This window comes from Orcinus orca, chromosome 5, assembly GCF_937001465.1.
Source record: "Orcinus orca chromosome 5, mOrcOrc1.1, whole genome shotgun sequence".
Lineage (NCBI taxonomy): Eukaryota > Metazoa > Chordata > Mammalia > Artiodactyla > Delphinidae > Orcinus > Orcinus orca.
In genome coordinates, this window is record NC_064563.1 from 32,513,069 (window position 1) to 32,536,175 (window position 23,107).

The 23,107-nt window shown below is 40.3% G+C and overlaps 1 protein-coding gene across 1 annotated transcript in view; it reads right to left on the reverse strand.

The window, feature by feature from the left end:
* Positions 1-23,107, reverse strand: part of PCCB (propionyl-CoA carboxylase subunit beta) — a 90,581-nt gene that overhangs the window by 37,140 nt on the left and 30,334 nt on the right. The window contains exons 7-9 of the mRNA XM_004278939.3: positions 14,878-14,986; positions 13,492-13,612; positions 11,761-11,842 (exon numbers count right to left, since the gene is read on the reverse strand). Of these exons, the coding sequence (XP_004278987.1) occupies positions 11,761-11,842; positions 13,492-13,612; positions 14,878-14,986 (312 nt within the window). The remainder of the gene's footprint in view (positions 1-11,760; positions 11,843-13,491; positions 13,613-14,877; positions 14,987-23,107) is intronic.

Here is a 23,107-nt window from a genome sequence, read left to right on the forward strand (position 1 = left end):
TATCTTGTAGACACATAAATTTACCTTTCTTCATTTTTCCTTCACTTCACAATTTCCAAAGGTGCTTCTCTCTTCTTTTTTAATCTTTCTTCCCTAGAAGGAATGCCCTTCCATGCTTTCTTGATTCTTGTGTATGTTTAAGTCCCTCCTCTTAAGTAACTCTTCTGACCTAACAGGACTCTTTTCCAGTATTTTCACTCTTATAGTGAACTTTCTCTCCCTGAGTGGTTTCTTCTAAATTCCCTTCTCTTTCTTCTGAGCAGTGTCTCAACACTTCTTCCAGCTCTCCACAGAGACTTGTTGCCAAAATTCAAGAAACAGTCCTACTAGAAAGTGGTGCTTAGGGACTTCCATGGTGGTCCAGTGGTTAAGACTCTGAGCTTCCAATGCAGGGGGCCTGGGCTCGATCCCTGGTCAGGGAACTAGATCCCTCATGCATGCCACAACTAAGAAGTCTGCATGCTGCAACTAAGAGCCCACATGCCATGACTAAAGATCCCGCGTGCCACAACTAAGACCCAGCACAGCCAAAAATAAATAATTTTTTTAAAAAGTGGTATTTATTGTTCTACTTATTGTTATATGAAGTTTGTAGTTTCCTGTCTTACAATTATGATAAAGGAATGGAAATGGTAGTTTTATTTTTTCTTCTTATTGGCCTACATATAGTTTTTCAAGTATGTGTAGAGTTTTGTATTCAGGAGACTTTGACTACCCAGAAATACCACCTTCCCCCTCTTTTTTTCTTTTAAACAATTTTAAGAATTCATGCCACTGACAAAATTCCATTACTAAGTTCTGATCCAATGGATATAGTCACAAAAACATACTAATACACACAGATGTTTACTGCAGCACTGCTATAACAACAAAAACTGTAAACGATCTAAATGTCCATCAGCACGGTACTGTTTAAATAATGTTCCATCCATACAATGGAGTACTATACAGTCATTATAATGAATAAGGTAGACCTGTATGCCATGACAGGGAAAGAAAGTGAAAAAAGAGTAAGATGTGGAAGTGTCTATAATACAATCTTTTTTTAGTTAAAAGTAAATATATTGATATATACTTGACATATAAATATTTTTCTGGAAAGATACACAAGAAACTTAATAGTGCTTACCTCTGGGAAAGACTGATAAGAAGGAGAGAGAAAATATTTGCATTTCATTTTACATGTTTCTATACTTAAGTTTTTTCGTTTGTACATATTATTTGTTTTTATTTAAAAAGGATTTAGAGAGTGTAGCAGAGACTCCTAAGTATCCACCAAAAATCCAGCTTCTGTTTCTACCACTGTAGAAGAAACGATGGGCAAACGGCTATCATATTTCCTAACCTCCCCTACAGTTAGATGTGGCTATTTGACTATGTTTTCTACAATGGACTTAAATACAGTATTAAAAATGAAACAGAATATATTTATTAAACTTCTAGCTCAAAAGTTCGAGAAGGAAAAAAGATGATTAACTGAAAGAAAGCACAAAAGGAATTAATCAATAAAAAAGCAGAAAATACATAGCTTTAAAAAGAAACAAACATTAAACAAAAAGTTGATTCTCTGAAACACATCAATAAAATATTTCAACTACTAGGTAACTATCAAGAAAATATAAAACAAGAAATGTCAGAGAAAACCACTGAAACAGATTTTGCTAATCTTCTAAGACTATATACCCTGCATAATCCTATGCAGGTAAAATTAAAAATCTGGAATAGGTAATTCATAGAAAAAATATATATAGTCTACCAAAACCGGCTCAGTAGTTGTGGCACACAGGCTTAGCTGCTCCATGGCACGTGGGATCTTCCTGGACCAGGGATCGAACCCATGTCGCCTGCCCTGGCAGGCAGACCCTTAACCACAGCGCCACCAGGAAAATCCCACCAGATCTTTAAAGAGCAGATAATCCCAATGCTATTTCAACTGTTCCAAAGCATAGAAAACTTGCAAATTCTCATTATGGCACTTCATGAACTGAACTATGTATCCCCACCGCCAAAATTCATACATTGAAGCCTAACCCCCAATGTGATTATGTTTGGAGACAGGGCCTTTAAGGAGATAAAGTAAATGAGGTCATAAAGGTTGGGGCCCTAATTTGAAAGGACTGGTGTCCTTTTAAGAGGAAAAGACATCAGAGATCTCTCTTTCTTGTGCACAGAGAAGAAAGGCCACATCGGGACACAGTGAGCAGGCAGCCATCTGCAAACCAGAAGAGAGGGCTCAACAGAAACCAACTCTGCTGGCACCTCAATCCTGGACTTCTAGCCTCCAGAACCGTGAGAAAATTAATTTTTGTTTAAGCAATTCAGTCTGTGGTATTTTGTTATGGCAGCCCTAGCAAACTAATAAATGATGCAAGAGCACTGACACCAAAATCTGATTTTAAAATACACCACCTCCCTAAAGAAGGGATAGTCAGAGAGTTTAGGATAGACATGTAAATACTGCTATACTTAAAATGGATAACCAACAAGGCCCTACTGTATAGCACAGGGAACTCTGCTCAATGTTATGTGGCAGCCTGGATGGGAGGGGAGTTTGGGGGAGAATGGATACATGCATATGTATGGCTGAGTCCCTTTGCTGTGCACCTGAAACTATCAAAACATTGTTAATCGGCTATACACCAATATAAAATAAAAAGTTTAAAATAAATAAAATACCCCCAAAATCAGGTAACATTCCATGATATTGAGGTAAACATTCAAAATAAAACATTTATAAAATATAACAAGTATTACGATATATTTACAAATAGAATTAAGAAAAATCAATGTGATTACCTCTATAAATGCTTAAAGGGCACTTAACAATATTCAATACCCACCCATGATTTACAAAGAAAACAAGTAGGCAACAACAAAAATTAAAATAGAAACCAGTGTGGGATAGGGAGGGTGGAAGGGAGATGCAAGAGGGAGGAGATATGGGGATATCTGTATACATATAGCTGATTCACTTTGTTATACAGCAGAAACCAACACAACATTGTAAAGCAATTATACTCCAGTAAAGATGTTAAAAAAAAAACAGGAAGCAGTGGTAGCTTTCTTAACATGAGAAAAAGATATAAAATTAGGAAACACTAATGACAGTCTCTCTAAAGTCAGGAACAAAACAAAGATGCCCACTATGACAACCACTGCTTATCACTGCATTTGATAAAATATGGAGGTACATCAATGCAACTGAACAAGAGAAAGAAATGATATAACATAACTGGAAAGGAAAAGACAAAACTATTTGTATGTAGGCAATATACTAATATACTTGAAAAAGCCAAAAGGATTAACAGTGAAAAACTATAACAAATAATAAGAGAACTTAATAGGTAATTGGATATAAAATTGATAAACAGAATCAAAAGCTTTCATATATACTTAAAAAACAACAGAAGATAGAAAAGACCCCATCTACAATAAAAAGATACTTAGGAATAAACAAGGAAATCTTTAAAACAGTCAAGGAGAAAAAAGTACACTTTAACAAATAAAAATGCAAACTGTGTTTTTAGATTGTTTCAGATTCATAAGGATGTCAATTTTCCCTAGTTAGTGCATAAATTTAATGGGATCCCAATAAAAACAACAAAAGGATGCCCTACTTCCACCACCACCCCCCCCCGCTTTCACCCTAAAACAAGACAAACTGATTTCTAAATTTCATATGGAAAAATAAACAAGACTAGGCAAGAAAACTCCAAGAAAAGAATAATCAAGAGGAACTATCTCTACCAGATGTGAAAGCGTACTATCAACCGAATAATTAAGGCAGTATGGTATTGGTCAAGTGTTGGTGACAATGTTAAGGCACCAGAACTCTCAAATGCTGCTGGTGGGAGTGCAAACTGACACAGCCTTTGAAGAACCCTTGGGCAGGGTCCACTAAGGCTCCATGTATGCCTGGCTATGAGGCGGTACTTCCACTCCTCACTACAGATTCAACAGAAACGTGGAAGTTTGTTTTGTTTATTTACCAAAATCACATAACAGAATGATATCAGAACTATCTGTAATAATTCCAAACTAGAAACTACCCAAATGCCCACCAACAGTAGATAAACTGTGGTTTGTTCATACAAAAGATTATGGAGAGCAGAGGGCAGACAGCAGAAGCAAGAAGAACTACAATCCTGCAGCCTGTGGAACAAAAACCACATTCACAGAAAGACACACAAAATTAAAAGGCAGAGGGCTATGTACCAGATGAAGGAACAAGATAAAACCCCAGAAAAACAACTAAATGAAGTGGAGATAGGCAACCTTCCAGAAAACGAATTCAGAATAACGATAGTGAAGATGATCCAAGACCTCGGAAAAAGAATGGCGGCAAAGATCGAGAAAATGCAAGAAATGTTTAACAAAGACCTAGAAGAATTAAAGAACAGACACCTAGAAGAATTAAAGAACAAACAAACAGAGATGAACAACACAATAACTGAAATGAAAAATACACTAGAAGGAATCAATACAAGAATAATTAAGGAAGAAGAATGGATAAGACACCTGGAAGGCAGAATAGTGGAATTCACTGCCACGGAACAGAATAAAGAAAAAAGAATGAAACGATATGAAGACAGCCTAAGAGACCTCTGGGAAAACAATAAACACAACAACATTCGCATTATAGGGGTCCCAGAAGGAGAAGACAGAGAGAAAGTACCCAAGAAAATATTTTAAGAGATTATAGTCAAAAACTTCCCTAACATGGAAAAGGAAATAGCCACCCAAGTCAATGAAGCACAGAGAGTCCCAGGCAGGATAAACCCAAGGAGAATCACGCCGAGACACACAGTAATCAAATTGACAAAAATTGAAGACAAAGAAAAATTACTGAAAGCAACAAGGGGAAAACGACAAATAACATACAAGGGACTCCCATAACATTAACAGCTGATTTCTCAGCAGAAGCTCTACAAGCCAGAAAGGAGTGGCATGATATATTTAAAGTGATGAAAGGGAAGAACCTACAACCAAGATTACTCTACCCAGCAAGGACCTCATTCAGATTCGATGGAGAAATCAAAAGTTTTACAAACAAGCAAAAGCTAAGAGAATTCAGCACCATCAAACCTGATCTACAACAAATGCCGAAGGAACTTCTTTCAGTGTGAAACACAAGAGAAGAAATGGACCTACGAAAACAAACTCATAGGTCTTCCCTGATGGCGGAGTGAAGATACCACATGCCACGGAGCAACTAGGCCCATGTCCCACAACTACTGAGTCTGCGCTCTAGAGCCCGCAAGTCACAACTACTGAGCCCACGTGCCACAACTACTGAAGCCCACGTGCCTAGAGCCCCTGCTCCACAACAAGAGAAGCCACAACAATGAGAAGCCTATGCACCGCAACAAAGAGTAGCCCCCGCTCACAACTAGAGAAAGCCTGCACACAGCAACGAAGACCTACCACAGCCAAAAATAAATAAATTTATTTTAAAAGAAAAAATAAACTCATAACAATTAAGAAAATGGGAATAGGAACATACATATTGATAATTACCTTAAACGTGAATGGATTAAATACTCCAACCAAAAGACACAGGCTTGCTGAATGGATACAAGAACAAGACCCATAAATATGCTGTCTACAAGAGACCCACTTCAGACCTAGGGACACATACCAACTGAAAGTGAGGGCATGGAAAAAGATATTCCATGCAAATGGAAATCAAAAGAAACCTGGAGTAGCAATACTCATATCAGATAAAATGGACTTTAAAATAATGTTACAAGAGACAAAGAAGGACACTACATAATGATCAAGGGATCCATCCAAGAAGAAGATATAACAATTATAAATATATATGCACCCAACATACAAGCATCTCAATACATAAAACAACTGCTAACAGCTATAAAAGAGGAAATCGGCAGTAACACAATAATAGTGTAGAACTTTAACACCTCACTTAAACCAACGGACAGATCATCCAAACAGAAAATTAGGAAACACAACCTTTAAATGACACAGAAGACCAGATAGATTTAATTGATATTTATAAGACATTCCAACCAAAAAGAGCAGATTACACTTTCTTCTCAAGTGCACATGGAACATTCTCCAGGATAGATCACACCTTGGGTCACAAATCAAGTCTCAGTAAATTTAAGAAAATTGAAATCATATCAAGCATCTTTTCTGACCACAATGCTATGAGATTAGAAATGAATTACAGGGAAAAAAACGTAAAAACACAAATACATGGAGTGCTAAACAATACGTTACTGAATAACCAAGAGATCACTGCAGAAATCAAAGAGGAAATCAGAAAATATCTAGAGACAAATGACAATGAAATACGACAATCCAAAACCTATGGGATGTAGCAAAAGCAGTTCTAAGAGGGAGGTTTATAGCAATAAAGTCTACCTGAAGAAACAAGAAAAATCTCAAATAAACAATCTAACCTTACACCTAAAGGAACTAGAGAAAGAAGAACAAAACAAAACCCAAAGTTAGTAGAAGGAAAGAAATCATAAAGATCAGAGCAAAAATAAATGAAATAGAAACAAAGAAAACAATAGCAAAGATCAGTGAAACTAAAAGCTGGTTCTTTGAGAAGATAAACAAAATTGATAAACCATTAGCCAGACTCATCAAGAGAGAGAGGACTCAAATCAAGAAAATGAGAAATGAAAACCAAGAAGTTACAACAGATACCAGAGATATACAAAGCATCCTAAGGGATTACTACAAGAAACTCTATGCCAATAAAGTGGACAACCTGGAAAAAATGGACAAATTCTTAGAAAGGTATAACCTTCCAAGACTGAACCAGGAAGAAATAGAAAATATGAACAGACCAATCACAAGTAATGATATTGAAACTGGGATTAAAAATCTTCCAACAAACAAAAGCCCAGGACCAGATGGCTTCACAGGTGAATTCTATCAAACACTTAGAGAAGAGCTAACACCCATCCTTCTCAAGCTCATCGAAAACATTGCAGAGGAAGGAACACTCCCAAACTCATTCTATGAGGCCACCATCACCCTGATACCAAAACCAGACAAAGATACTACAAAAAAGAAAACTACAGACCAATATCACTGATGACTATAGATGCAAAAATCCTCAACAAAATATTAGCAAACAGAATCCAACAACTCATTAAAAGGATCATACACCATGATCAAGCGGGATTTATCCCAGGGATGCAAGGATTCTTCAATATACGCAAAATCAATGTGATACACCATATTAACAAACTGAAGAAAAACAATAAGTCCATCTCAATAGACGCAGAAAAAGCTTTTGACAAAATTCAACACCTATTTACGATAAAAACTCTCCAGAATGTGGGCACACAGGAAACCTACCTCAACATAATAAAGGCCATATACGACAAACCCACAGCAAATATCATTCTCAATGGTGAAAAACTGAAAGCATTTCCTCTAAAATCAGGAACAAGACAAGGATGTCCACTCTCACCACTACAATTCAACATAGTTTTCGAAGTCCTAGCCACGGCAATCAGAGAAGTAAAAGAAATAAAAGGAATACAAATTGGGAAAGAAGAAGTAAAACTGTCACTGTTTGCAGATGACATGATACCATACATAGAGAATCCTAAAGATGCTACCAGAAAACTACTAGAGCTAATCAATGAATTTGGTAAAGTAGCAGGATACAAAATTAATGCACAGAAATCTCTTGCACTCCTATACACTAATGATGAAAAATCTGAAAGAGAAATTAAGGAAACACTCCCATGTACCATTGCAACAAAAGAATAAAATACCTAGGAATAAACCTACCTAGGGAGACAAAAGACCTGTATAAGACACTGTTGAAAGAAATTAAAGATGATAAAAACAGATGGAGAGACATACCATGTTCTTGGATTGGAAGAATCAATATTGTGAAAATGACTCTACTACCCAAAGCAATCTACAGATTCAATGCAATCCCTATCAAATTACCAATGGCATTTTTTTACAGAACTAGTACAAAAAATCTTAAAATTTGTATGGAGACACAAAAGACCCCAAAAGCCAAAGCAGTCTTGAGGAAAAAAAACGGAGCTGGAGGACTTCAGACTATACTACAAAGCTACAGTAATCAAGACAGTATGGTACTGGCACAAAAACAGAAATATAGATCAATGGAACAGGATAGAAATCCCAGAGACAAACCCACATGGCTATGGTCAACTAATCTATGACAAAGGAGGCAAGGATATACTATGGAGAAAAGACAGTCTCTTCAATAAGTGGTGCTGTGAAAACTGGACAGCTACATGTAAAAGAATGAAATTAGAACACTCTCTAACACCATACACAAAAATAAACTCAAAATGGATTAGAGACCTAAATGTAAGACTGGACACTATAAAACTCTTAGAGGAAAACATAGGAGGAACACTCTTTGACATAAATCACAGCAAGATCTATTTTGATCCACCTCCTAGAGTAATGGAAATAAAAACAAAAATAAACAATTGGGACCTAGTGAAACTTAAAAGCTTTGCAAAGCAAAGGAAACTACAAACAAGTCGAAAAGACAACCCTCAGAATAGGAGAAAATATTTGCAAACCAATCAACAGACAAAGGATAAATCTCCAAAATACATAAACAGCTCATGCAGGTCAATATTTTAAAAACAAACAACCCAATCCAAAAATGGTCAGAAGATCTAAATAGACATTTCTCCAAAGAAGACATACAGATGGCCAAGAAGCACATGAAAAGCTGCTCAACATCACTAGTTATTAGAGAAATGCAAATCAAAACTACAATGAGGTATCACCTCACACCGGTCACAATGGGCATCATCAGAAAATCTACAAACAACAAATGCTGGAGAGGGTGTGGAGAAAAGGGAACCCTCTTGCACTATTGGTGGGAATGTAAATTGATACAGCCACTATGAAGAACAGTATGGAGATTCCTTAAAAAACTAAAAACAGAATTACCATATGATCCAGCAATCCCACTACTGGGCATATACCCAGAGAAAACCATAATTCAAAAAGACACATGCACCCCAGTGTTCACTGAAGCCCTATTTACAATAGTCAGGTCATGGAAGCAACCTAAATGCCCATCGACAGGCGAATGGATAAAGAAGTTGAGGTACATATATACAATGGAATATTACTCAGCCATAAAAAGGAACGAAATTGGGTCATTTGTAGAGACGTGGATGGATCTGGAGACTGTCATACAGAGTGAAGTAAGTCAGAAAGAGAAAAACAAATATCATATATTAACGCATATATGTGGAACCTAGAAAAATGGTACAGATGAACCGGTTTGCAGGGCAGAAACAGAGACACAGATGTAGAGAACAAACATATGGACACCAAGGGGGGAAAGTGGTGGAGGGAAGTGTTGCTGGTGGGATGAACTGGGAGATTGGGATTGACATGTATACACCAGTATGTATAAAGTAGATAACTAATACGAACCTGCTGTATAAAAAATAAAATTCAAAAGTTCAAAAAAAAAAAAAAAGCCTAAGGAGAACCACGAGAATAACACACATTGCAACAATATGGACGAATTTCAGTCATCTCATTGAATGAAAGCAGCTAGACAGAAAAGACCACACACTATATGATTCCATTTATATAGTACACAAAACCAAGAACAACTAATTTATGCTGTTAAAGGTCAAGATGGTGGTTTCCCTCAGGGACTTGGTGGGAAAACAGTGCCTGGAAGAGAACACCGGGGAGGCTTGTCTGTTTCTCTATGTGATGCATTGATTTGATCTATTCTATATAAATGTTTGTTATTTAGGAGGATTTATATTTATTTTAATAATGGTTACTTCTGTAACTATACCTCTTTAATGCCCTTAGTTCCCTAGTTTAGTAATTTGGAGAGGTCATTAGGAGAGCTGTCATTCAACAGAATGAAAGCAGAAGCCAGATTCCAGAGAGGAATAAAGGAAGAAGAGACAAGAGGAGTTTAAGGAAAAAGGTAGAAAAGACTGTGGATGTCAGTTAAACAGAGATTCAGGTTAAGAAGGGTTTGGTTTAGCAGACAAGAAGTTCATACATGTTCAAACACATTTATTGCCCAGAGGAAGGAGTTAACAGAGGGAGAAGAAGTTAAACCAGTCAAGAAAGCAAGATGCCAGACAGGAAGCAATGCAGTGAGGAGCCCAGGTGAGGCACCTCATTCTTTCAGCCTGGGGAGACACGGAGGGACGGTGGGGAGGGAGAAACAGGCACCTATGGAAAGTGATGAACCTGATGCTCTCAATTTTCTCCACGAAGGAAATGCTGATGTCATCTGATCAGAGTGGGGAATAGAGAAGGAAGTTAGGGTTTCGATCAGGGAAAGTGAAGAAGATAAAAACAGGAGCTGAGGGGAGGTTCACGGCACATATTCAAGCCGGAGACCAGAGAGGTGAACCGAGGACCCAGCTCAGGCTGGAGCAAGGCTCCGGGGCTTTCCCTTGGCAGGCTCAGGCCCCACTGGCAACATGGGTGGGTGGATGAATAAGTGACTGGATGGATGAGTGGATGAATGGATGGATGGGTGTGTGGATGGATGGATGGATGGATGGATGGATGGATGGATGGATGGATGGATGGCTGGCTGGCTGCAGCCTTGAACCAGGGATGGGACTCCACAGGGCAAAAGGAGAATTGGAGCATGGATGACACAGACCCCATTTTACCTTCTTCACACTACTTTTGGACCTAAAACTACCCACGCCACGTATGCTTTTGTTCTCTGAATCTCTCACCCAAATGTGAGGTCGCTGAGGCAGGGTTTTTGTCCATCACAGTGTCATACAGCACCAACACTGAGAACAGTGCCTGGCTGTTAACATCTGGCGTAATGGCAGAGTCCAAGCTGGGCCAGGAAGGCAGAGGCCAGGAGGGGCAGAGGGCTCCACAGGACGGGATGATTGAGGGCTGGGGAGTCCAGGAGCAGAGGTGGTGAGAGATGGACAGGACAACTGTGAGGGTGTAGAGAGTACTGAAGGCTAAGGTCAGAGGAGGGCATGCTGGTAGAAGCGGGCTCAAATGGTGCTCAGTAGGCTAAGAATCCAGCAATGAGGAGAGGCAGAGCCCAGCCATGGCTGCTGACTCACGCTGACTCCCCACAGTACAGGGAGGAGGAACAGGTCACTGGGAGAGCCAGGGCCCCGGAGAGGCTGCGCCCACAGAGCCGTCTGGGTTCAGTTAATCGAGAAGAGCTAAGAGCACAGTGCGCGTAGGAAAGTGTGAGGGAGACAATGGCCATCGACAGATGCCCCCAGTTCACCCCAACACTGTCCTCTTCACTTAATGACCCAGGAACCTGCTACACCAAGAAAAAGGTACAAATGACTCGCGTCCTCCTCCGACCTACACACACACCCCTCAACCCTGTCACAGGACACCTTATGTACTCACTCTCCTTTCTCTAGAGAAAAAAAAAATGCCCTCTGAGCATGAGGCTCCAAACAGAGGTACATGAAGAGGCATCCTGCCTCAACTCCAGGCTCTGGAGACACGGCCCTTTCTCTACGGGCCTCAGAGTGCCAGCTCAAGAGCCCTGAGCTCTGCGGACCCAACTGCCATGCCCCCAAGCCTGTCCAAGCCAGTAGGGTGGCCACAGCCACTAGCTCTTCCCATAGCACACTACTCAGTGCCCTTATTCTGTGCCACCCCGTGCCCTGCCTCTGTTGCCCAATGGTAAGGCCTGTGGGTAAAGCACTTCCTCACTGAGCCAAAGCACAATGACATGCACGTGGCTGAGCCAGCACAGACAAGACAGACAGATGTGGCACTTACAGAGTGTATGATGTCCACCATGTCGTAGGCTTTGGTTGATTCCAAAGGGACAATTGTATCAAGCTCAGGAACCAGACGGTCACTTTGGATAGAAAAAGAAGCAGATATAATCAACATGGAAGAGCCCGTTGCCTTCTGTGGGTGGGGAATGGGAGAGGAAATGGGGGAGACACAGCATGGGGGCTGAACTGATTCTGTCCCTGCTGGGCTAGCAAAGCAGTCCCCAAAGATACATTCCTTTGTTACCACCATATTAAACTGAACCTGAGCTTGATATTAACCCAGAAGATCTTTCTGTTTTCATTTAGAGGGAAAAAAAATGAGCTTATTCCCCTGAATGTGGAAATTCCTTCATTTATCCTCTCTGAACACCTCCTACATTCTAGGTATTGTATGGAGTACCAAAGGACATTATAGTGAACAAGCCACTGTACCATCAAGCCCAGCTTCCCAGAAAGCTCAGCACCAGCGTCTTGGGTACAGCCCCACCCAGTAACAAAGTCCTCCCTTACTTTTCATGTGCTATTTACACATATGCATGCAGCTTCCCTGGGACTGAATGACGAGGAGGTATGGCTGGGCCAAAGCAGGCTGTTCAGACATGTCTGGGCCCTCGGACCGTAACACCTTCAAATGATGTCCTAAACCTTTCAAGAACCCCAAACAGTACAGCAGCTCGGAAAAGGAGGCTGTGCCCATCGCTTCTGGGCCTTGGGACCACCCTCCCTCTCATGACTACACACAGTGGGCCGCTGATTGTATCCCCTGAGGAGTGAGGCAGAGGCAGACAAGGAGTGGCCCTGGGGACATGACACTTCAGAGCATCCCTGGCCCAGACACAGCCCCATAGGTAGAAGCCCAGGGCAGTGTCTGCAAACGGCTTCTTCCCGAGGGACGGCTTCTTCCTGAGGGACACAATTTCAAGTCCTTCTGCAGAAGTATTGCAGGCCAAGTGAGTGCTTCAAAATCAGAGAGGAAACAAAATGGAGAAGACAGCAGCCAGTGGTCTGGAGCTATAGTTCCCCAGCTGGGCTTCTGGCTTATTCTGCGGTGCTCCCCACATCAGGCAGTGGCCGGAAGAGCAAGAAGGAAAGAAGGTCTTCACTAGGTGGTCAGCAACACACCCTTCCCCAGGAATGTCCCAGCTTCTGGCCACAAGCAGGTATGCATAAGCACATTTCCTAAAGGGCATGCTGTCTGAATCATTTCACATTGATTTATTTCATCTTAAGACAAAATATACATATATATATATATATATATATATATATATACACATATATATATATCTCAATTCTAGACAAAGACTCAGAAATAATATTTTTTTTGGCCACTTTTTACTCCCAAGCTACTTGTCAGATATTAGAGAGAGGAAAAAACGTGAATAAAAATAAAATATCTTGGGATTTCCCTGGCAGTCCAGTGGTTAAGACTCTGTCTAAGCTTCCACTGCAGGGGGCACGGATTTGAGCCCTGGTGGGGGAACTAAGATCCTGCATGCCACACAGCGTGGCCAGAAAATTTTTTTTTAATTTCTTTTTAAATAAGTAAATAAAATCCTTTGGGGCTCCTATACCCAGACATGCCACCACCATGCCTACACCTGACTCCAGTGCACAATCTACTCCAAGCTGCCCACCAGGGCAGACCCTGGAGGTCCCGCCAGGGCACACAGGCCAGAGAAGGACAAGCCAACCTGCAAAACGAGAGGAGCTCTGGCCTGCAACTCACCTGGGATCATGGCACTCAAGGACGGGGGCGGGGTCCTGATTGCTGAGAGGCAAGTAGTTGAAGAACTCCCGGAGGTTACACAAGGCGTCCACGTCGTTTTCAAAAGCTCTGTGGGCCACGCCTGAGAAAACAGGGAGTATATAATGGGCCAGGGCGCCTGTCAGCCCAGAGATGCAGCTTCATGCCCACCTGCCCCCTCTAGGGCAGGTCTGCAGCAGACTGTGCCAACAGCCCTGTCGCCGCCCCCTCCACTGAGGATGGTACCACACCACACACCTTCAGGCTGACCCTCAGTCCATGCAGCCTGTTCTCTCTGCAAGGGTCACTCCTTTCATTATCCAGGTCTTTGACCTAGTGTCGCCTATTTGCCGAGGCTTTCCCTGCCCCTCTCCAGAGCACAACTTTCCCCACACCCCTCACTCTCCATCCCTGGACCAGGTGGGAATTCTCGTCACACTTTTCCCTGCAGCACCTATTTCCCTGTTTACTGCCTGACATCTCCCCGAGAGTATCAGCTCCAACGGGGTAGAGGCTAGGCCTGTCTTATCACTGCAGCCCAGCAACTGGAATAATGCCTGGTTATATGTCCATTAACACTCAAGAAAGCTGGACAATAAAAAATAAAAGGAAAACTGCTGGCACATGTCATGGTACTCAGCAATGGCAGAACAAAGGAGGAAAGAAGGGGAACCACGTGGTAAGGAATCAAGCCATCATTCCTCAAGAACACTCTGAAATCACAGAAGAGCCAAACAGGGCCATAGACATGATAGAGAAAGTGGGGCAGGAAACTCCCTCTCAGGTTCACCCCACCGGACTCCCTGCTTCTACCGCTGCCCCCAGAGTCTCTTCTCTACCAGGCAGCCCAACTGAGCTTTTAAAGTCAAATAATGTCATGTCCCTAATCCAACCACCCTCCTCGCCACTCACCGAGCACACCAGCCCCTCTCCTTCCTCAGAAGCCTCTGCCTGCGATGCTTCTCCCCTAGGTATGCATTCAGTCCACTCCTTCAAATCTGCTCAATTATTGCCCAGTGAGGTCTGTCCTTACCACCCTCATTAAAACTGCAACAATCCCAACCCCCTTTACCCTGTGCTACTTTTTCCACAGCACACATATTTTTATGAATCATAATTCTTGTAACCATCATTCTAATTTGCTCAAAAATTTCAAAGACTATGAAAGCATTAGTAGTAGCCTGTAATTTAATTTAATGAGTTTGAGATATAAATCCACCTTTATTACTATATCTGTAGACAATACATGACACTACAGTCTATTCAAAGAAATTCTGTCTATGAAGTGATATCTGTACAGACTGTCACTTCTAGCAATTCCTCTTCTCAGTGTCTGACAACAGTAAGGTAAGCTTCGAGGCCTCTAACCTGACATGGTGGTGTGGGTCCTGGCGCCCCCGAGCTCCTCCTGGGTAACGTCCTCATTGGTGACAGACTTCACAACATCAGGGCCAGTGATGAACAGGTAGGAGGTGTCCTGAAACCAGAGAATTTCAGAAAGTTCAATCTCAGAGCACCAGAACTCGCAAAACCAGGTTAGGACACAGCTCACAGATGCGTATCCAAACGAAAGACCCACGTTTTCCCTGCCTCACTCTCTATCAAAAAATCTTCGTTGCCTGGTTCTCTCTCAGCAAAATGGCCTGCAGTGTGGCTACCAGTCATTCATCTGTAGAACACCCTAACAGGTGACCCTTATTCAGAGCTTGCTGCACACCAAGAATTTTTCTAAGCATTTCATGGGATTGTGTCATTAAAGCCTAGGTACTATTATCACCCCATTTACAGATCAGGAAACTGAGGCACTGTGATAGTGTGCAGCTTGCCTAAAATTAATCGGTCACTTTAAGTGAAGCCATCTGGAGACAATGAAAATCAATGTTTGGTGTTCTGAGAGAGTGACAGGCTTTAATTTTTAGTTTCTAACTTAAAGATAATAAAGACATATTGTAAAAAATTTAATCAGAATAGGAGATACAGTAGAAAGTAAGTCTACATGCAAGCCCTTATTTCCAGCCCTCTAATTTCCATCCCCAAAGGCGACCACTGTCAGTTTCTCTGACATCCATGCATATGAGCATTTATATATTTTTCCTTCTTATTTTCTCTCTAGCACATTGTCCTACACACACTGTTCTCAAACTTCTTGAAGACTATTCCGTATCAATATAGTAGGATATGTATCGCAACTTACTTAACTGCCACCTACTGATGGTCCTTTAGACCGTTGCCAGTGTTTTACTTACAACAAGCAATGCTGCAATAAGTATCTTACTACAGTCATCTCTCTCGGCTCATTGTTCATGTTCTTTGCCCATTCTCCTACTAGATAGTTGTTTTTATATACTAAGGACATTAGTCCTCAGGCTATTATCTGTGTTGTATCAGTCTTTATTTTATGGCTCCTTGGTTTGGAATCTTGCTAGAATGGCCTAGCTAGAGAGGTCTATCTTCCCCACTCCACACAAAGACTCAAACAAATGTTCATAAGAGCATTACTTGTAACAATCAAAAACTAGAAACAGACACTTCCCTGGTGGCGCAGTGGTTAAGAATCTGCCTGCCAATGCGGGGGACACGGGTTCAACCACTGGTCCGTGAAGATTCCACATGCCTGAGCAACTAAGCCCGTGCACCACAACTACTGAGCCTATGATCTAGAGCCTGCATGCCACAACTACTGAGCCTGAGTGCTGCAACTACTGAAGCCCACGTGCCTGGAGCCTGTGCTCTGCAGCAAGAGAAGCCACCACAATGAGAAGACCACGCGCTACAACAAAGAGTAGCCCCTGCTCACTGCAACTAGAGAACGCGTGCGTGCAGCAACAAAGACCTAACACAGCCAAAAACAAAAAAACTAGAAACAGCCCAATTCCATCAACAAGTGAATCTCAAAATAATTATCCTAAGTGAAAGCAACCAGCCCCGTAAAAAAAAAAAAAAAAAAAAGTACATACTTTTTGTATATATTTTGTACATACAAAATGTCATTTTGTATGGTTCTGTTTATATAACATTCTAGAAAATGCAAATTAATCCTGTGTGATAAAAAGTAGATGAGGGCTTCCCTGGTGGCACGGTGGTTAAGAATCTGCCTGCCAATGCAGGGGACATGGGTTCGATCCCTGGTCCAGGAAGATCCCACATGCCACAGAGCAACTAAGCCCATGCACCACAACTACTGAGCCCATATGCTGCAACTACCAAAGCCCGTGCACCTCGAGCCCGTGCTCCGCAGCAAGAGAAGCCACTGCAATGAGAAGCCCGTGCACTGCAACAAAGAATAGCCCCCGCTAGCTGCCAACTACAGAAGCCCCTGCTCACCACAGCAAGAGAAAGCCCGCATGCAGCAACGAAGACCCAACACAGCCAAAAGTAAAATTAAAAAAATTTTTTTTAATTTAAAAAAAAAAGCAGATGGACAGTTACCTAAAGACAGGGCTGGGAGGTAGGAAAGAATGAGTTACAACAACACATGAGGAAACTTTGGGAAGTGATGGTTATGTTCATTATCTTAATTGTGGTCATGGCTTCATGGTTGTATACACGCATCAAAGCTCTAATTGCACAACTTAAAGTGTGTGCAGTTCACCATACATCAATTATATCTCAAAGTTGTATAAAAAAAAAATTGTAGAAATGCAAAGGGTCAAGAATATCCCATATCCATACCACTTAAAGAAACTACGGAAGGACAACTTGCTGTACCAGGTATCAGCATTTGTCGTAAAGCCATTGTAATTGATAGCATGGTACTGACTGGCACAGAGATAAGCAAACAGACCAAGAAAGCTCAGTGAAACACTCGATATATGGACGCTTGATTCACAATATAAATGACATCACAGAGCAGGAAAGATTGTTCTTTTCAATAAAAGGCTCTAGGTCAACTAGGTGTCAATACTGGAAAAAAAAATTTTAAAGCATTAAACTAGCCTCTATTTCATACTATGTGTAAAAATCAACTCCAACTTTAGATGCAAACATAAAAGGCAAAATAATAAAACATTTAGAAAATAGAAAGTATCTTCCTGACTTCAGGGTAGGAAAAAGTTCAAGAACTAAAACACACTACCCATAAAGTATACATTTGACATTCATTCTCCTATCAAAAGAGCACAGAAGCCAGCTTACAGGGACACCCATTGGCTAAAAGAAGGACAATTTGAGCATCAAAATAATGATAGTACTGTAATGGAATATCAACCATTGAGTAAAATAGGGAATCCATGAACCCATATTAAGTCAATGAAATAAACAAATGCCCAAGAAAAGCAGGGCTCTTCCTTAGAGTAGATCACCAACTGATATGAAGCAAGTGGTGGAGCTGGAAAATAACCATCTTGTAAAGATTGGTTTGGACAAGAATCATCAATAGATACTAAATCAAGGCCAAAAGTATAATGTGGAACAGCATACTTGTATGGTCTCAAAGCAACTCCCCAGTGAGTATCAGTTACAAAGAAAAAATGGTAACTACATAGTGGAGAAACCAGACAACACTTCAACAATGATCAAATTAATGTCACCAGTGAAGGGCAGATGGCCATCACTTGTCTCCAGATGTGATCATTTGAGCAGGATACAACATCACTAATGTAGTAGAGAGGCTGGGCTACCTAATCTGATTCTGATCGTGAGGAAATACCAGATAAACCCAAATTGAGCAACAATCTATGAAATAATTCATTCTGTAGCCTTCAAAATGTCATGACAAAGAGTCTGAGGAATTGTCACAGAGTAAAGGAAATTAATGCAACATGACAACTAAATGCAATATGTGATCCTGAAATGGATCCTGTACTGGAGAAAGAAAATGCCATTAAGGACATTTTTGGGACAAGTGACCAAACTGTAATCTAGATGGTAGAGTAGACAACAGTATTATATCAGATAGACTACATGTTAGGCATATGTGAAACAAGCCTTAATAAATTTAAAAAGATTGAAATCATACAAACTATCTTGTTTGATCGCAATGGAATGAAACTAGAGACAAAAAAACTGGAAACTTACAAATATGTGGAAATTAAACATCACACTTTTTTTTCATAAATTTATTTATTTTGGCTGCGTTGGGTCTTCCTTGCTGCACATGGACTTTCTCTACCTGCGGTGAGTGGGGGCTACTCTTCGCTGTGGTGCGTGGGCTCCTCATTGCAGTGACTTCTCTTATTGCAGAGCACAGGCTCTAGGCACGTGGGCTTCAGTTGCTGTGGTGCACAGGCTCAGTAGTTGTAGCTTGCAGGCTCTAGAGCCCAGGCTCAGTAGTTGTGGCACACGGGCTTAGTTGCTCCGCGGCATGTGGGATCTTCCAGGACCAGGGCTCGAACCCGTGTCACCTGCACTGGCAGGTGGATTCTTAACCACTGCACCACCAGGGAAGTCCCAAACATCACACTCTTAAAACAGCCAATGGACCAAAGATGAAATCAAGGGAAATTAGAAAATATTGAGAAATGAAAACATACAAAAACTTACTAGATGCAGCAAAAACAGTGCTAAGAGGGGAATTTAAAGCTGTTAAACACACTAAGAAAGTAAGTTCTCAGGGCTTCCGTCATGGCTCAGTGGTTAAGAATCTGCCTGCCAATGCAGGGGACACAGGTTGGAGCCCTGGTCCGGGAAGATCCCACATGCCGCCAAGCAACTAAGCCTGTGCACCACAACTACTGAGCCTGCGCTCTAGAGCCTGCGAGCCACAACTACTGAGCCTATGTGCCACAACTTCTGAACCCTGTGCACTGAAAGCCCATGTTCTACAACAAGAGAAGCCACCAAAATGAGAAGCCCACGCACCGCAACAAAGAGTAGCCCGCGCTCACCGCAACTAGAGAAAGCCTGTGCGTAGCAACGAAGACCCAATGCAGCCAAAAAAATCAATAAGAAAAAAAAAAAAAGAAAAAGAAAGTTCTCGACCTAACTTTATACCTTAAGGAACTAAACAAAAAAGAAAAGAAAAGAAAAAGAACTAAACCCAAAGTTAGCAAAAGAAAGAAAATAAAGATTAGAGCCGAGATAATGAAAAATAGAAAAAACAGAGGGAGAAAAAAAAATCAGTAAAACCAGAACTTGGCTCCTCAAAAAGTTCAATAAAATTGACAAATATTTAGCTAGATGGATTAAGAAAAAATAGACTCAAATTACTAAGATCAGAAATGAAAGTGGGGACATCACTACCAATTCCACAGAAATAAAAAGATTATAGGAGTACTATGAACAATTCTATATAACAAATTGGATAACCTGGATGATATGGACAAATTCCTAGAAACACACAACCTACCACCAAGACTGAATCATGAAAAAATAGAAAATCTGAATAGACCTGTAACTAGTAAGGAGGCTGAATCAGTAATCAAAAACCTCCCAAAGAAAAGCCCAAGACCAAATGGCTTCACCAGTGAATTCTACCAAACATTTTAAGAAAGATTAAACACCAATCCTTCTCAAGCTCTTCCCAAAAAATTAAAGAGAAGGAAATACCTCCTAATTCATTCTGAGACCCAGCATTACCTTAATACCAAAGCCAGACAAAGCCACTACAAGAAAAGTACACATCAATATCCCATATAAATATTGATGCAAAAATGCTTAACAAAATACTAGCAGATCTAATTCAACATTTTATAAGGAATTATACACCAAGACCAAGAGGAATTCTTTCCTGAAATGCCAGGATGGTTGAGCACACCAATATCAATACACCACATTAAAAGAACAAAAGGAAAAAATTACATGATCATCGCAATGCAGAAAAAGCATGACAAAATTCAATACTCTTTCATGGTAAACGTACTCAGAAAACTAGAAAGAAACTACTTCAACATGATTAAGGCCACATATGAAAAACCCACAGCTAACATGATACTCAATGGTTAAAGACTGGAAGCTTTTCCTCTAAGATCAGGGACAAGGCAAGGATGCCCGCTTTCTCCACTTCCATTCAACACTGTATTGGAAATCCTAGCCAGAGCAATTAGTCAAGAAAAAGAAAAAGACACCCAAATCAGAAAGGAAGAAGTAAAATTATCTGTTTGCAGATGACATGGATTTTATATGTAGATAACCCCAAAGATTCCACACACGCACAAAGTTAGAATAAACAAATTAAGTTGCAGGATACAAAATTAACACACCAAAATCAGTTGCATTTCTGTACGCTAACAATGACCAATCTGAAAAGGAAGTTACAAAAACAATTTCATTTACAATAGTTTCTAAAAGGATAAAGTACTTAGGTATAACTTAGCGAAAAAGGCAAAAAAAACTTGTACAGTGAAAATTATAAAACATTTCTGAAAGAAATTAAAAAAGACATAATGGAAAAGATATCTTCCATTTATGGATTCAAAGACTCAATACTGTTAAGATGTAAAAACTACCAAAAGCAATGTACAGATTCAACATCATCCCTATCAAAATCTCAATGACATTTTTGCAGAAATAGAAAAATCCATCCTAAAGTTGATGTGGAATCTCAGGGGACTCTGTGTACAGCCAAAACAATTCTGAAACAGAACAAGGTTGGAGGTCTTCCTGACTTCAAAACCTACTAAAAATCTACAGAAATCAAAACAGTGTGGTACTGGCATAAAGACAGACATATAGACCAATGGAACAGAATAGAGAGCCCAGAAATAAACCCTTCCATACCTGGTCAAATGGTTTTCAACAATGAAACTTAGACCATTCAATGAAGAAAGAACAGTCTTTTCAACAAATGGTGCCGGATCCCACTCCTGGGCATATATCCAGAGAAAACTCTAATTCAAAAAAGATAGGTGCACCTCAGTATTCATATTTATAGCACTATTTACAATAGCCAAGACATGGAACCAACCTAAATGTCCATCAACAGATGAATGGATAAAGATGGGTATATATATATACAATGGAATACTACTCAGCCATAAAAAAGAATGAAATAATGCCATGCAGCAACATGCATGGACCTAGAGATTATCATATTAACTGAACCAAGTCAGAAAGAAAAAGACAAATATCATATGATATCACTTATATATGGAATCTAAAATATGATACAAATGAACTTATTTACAAAACAAAAACAGACTCCCAGACATAGAAAACAAACTTATGGTTATAATAAATTAGGAGTTTGGGATTGACAGATACACACTACTATATATAAAATAGGACAACAAGGACCTACTGTATAGCACAGGGAACTATATTCAATATCCTGTAATAAACTATAATGGAAAAGAAAAAAAACAGTGCTAGGAAAACTGGATATCCATGTGCAAAAACATGAAGTTGGACCTATGTTACATCATATACAAAAATTAACTCAAAATGGATCAAAAGACTAAACATAGGAGCTAAAACTACAAAACTTAGAAGGAAACATACAGGGAAAGTATGTGACACTGGATTTGGCAAGATTTCTTGGGTATGATAACAATAGTAGAGATTACAAAAGTAGACAAACTGGACTTCATCAAAATTAAAATCTTCTGTGCAAAGAACACTAACAGAATGAAAAGGCAGCCCACAGAATGGGAGAAAATATTTTCAAATCATGATCTGATAAGGGGTTAATATCAGAATATATGAAGAACTCCTACAACTCCACAACAACAATAAAATGATTCAATCAAAAAATGAACAGAAGACTTGCACAGACGTGTCTCCAAAAAAGATACACCAATGGCAAATAATATGAAAAGAGGCTCAACATCACTAATCATTTGGGAAATATAAATGAAAACCACAGTGAGATACCACTTCACACACATTAGGATAGCTATTATCAAAACAGAAAACAAACGCTGGCAAGGATGTAGAGAAATTGGAACCCTTTGTGCATTGCTGGTGGGAATGTAAAATGGTGCAGCCACTGTGGAAAACAGTATGATGTTTCTTCAAAATATTAAACAGAATTACCAAAATACCCAGTAACTCCACTCCTACGTGTATGCCTAAAAGAACTGAAAACAGGGATTCAAACAGATACATGTACACCAACGTTTATTACAGCATAATCAGTCTCAAAACGGAAGGCAGTTCTGACACATGGTACCATATGGATGAACCTTGAAGACATTGTGCTAAGTGAAATAAGCCAGTCACAAATGGACAAATATTGTATGAGTCCACAAATTCCGCAACAGAAAGGGGCTGGGAGTAGGGAATGGAGAACTAATGTTTAATGAATACAGAGCTTCAACTGGGGTAGATGAAAAAGTTCTGGAGATGACTGGTGACGATGGTTGCACAAAAAATGTAAAGGTACCTAAGGCCACAGAACTGTAACTTAAATCTTACCACTTAACCATTTCTTATGTATATTCTACAATTTTTTTTAAAACGTACTGTATCAGTGTTAAACTTCTGGAGTTTAACAACTGGTTATGTAAGAAAACATCCTTATATACTGGGGACTGCCCTAGCAGCCCAGTGGCTAAAACTCCACACTAACAATGCAGGGGGCCCAGGTTCGATCTCTGGTCAGGGAACTAGATTCCACATGCTGCAACTAAGAGTTCGCATGCCACAACTAAGAGTTTGCATGCCACAACTAAAGATCCAGCATGCCACAGCAAAGATCCCACAAGCGGCAATGAAGATCCTG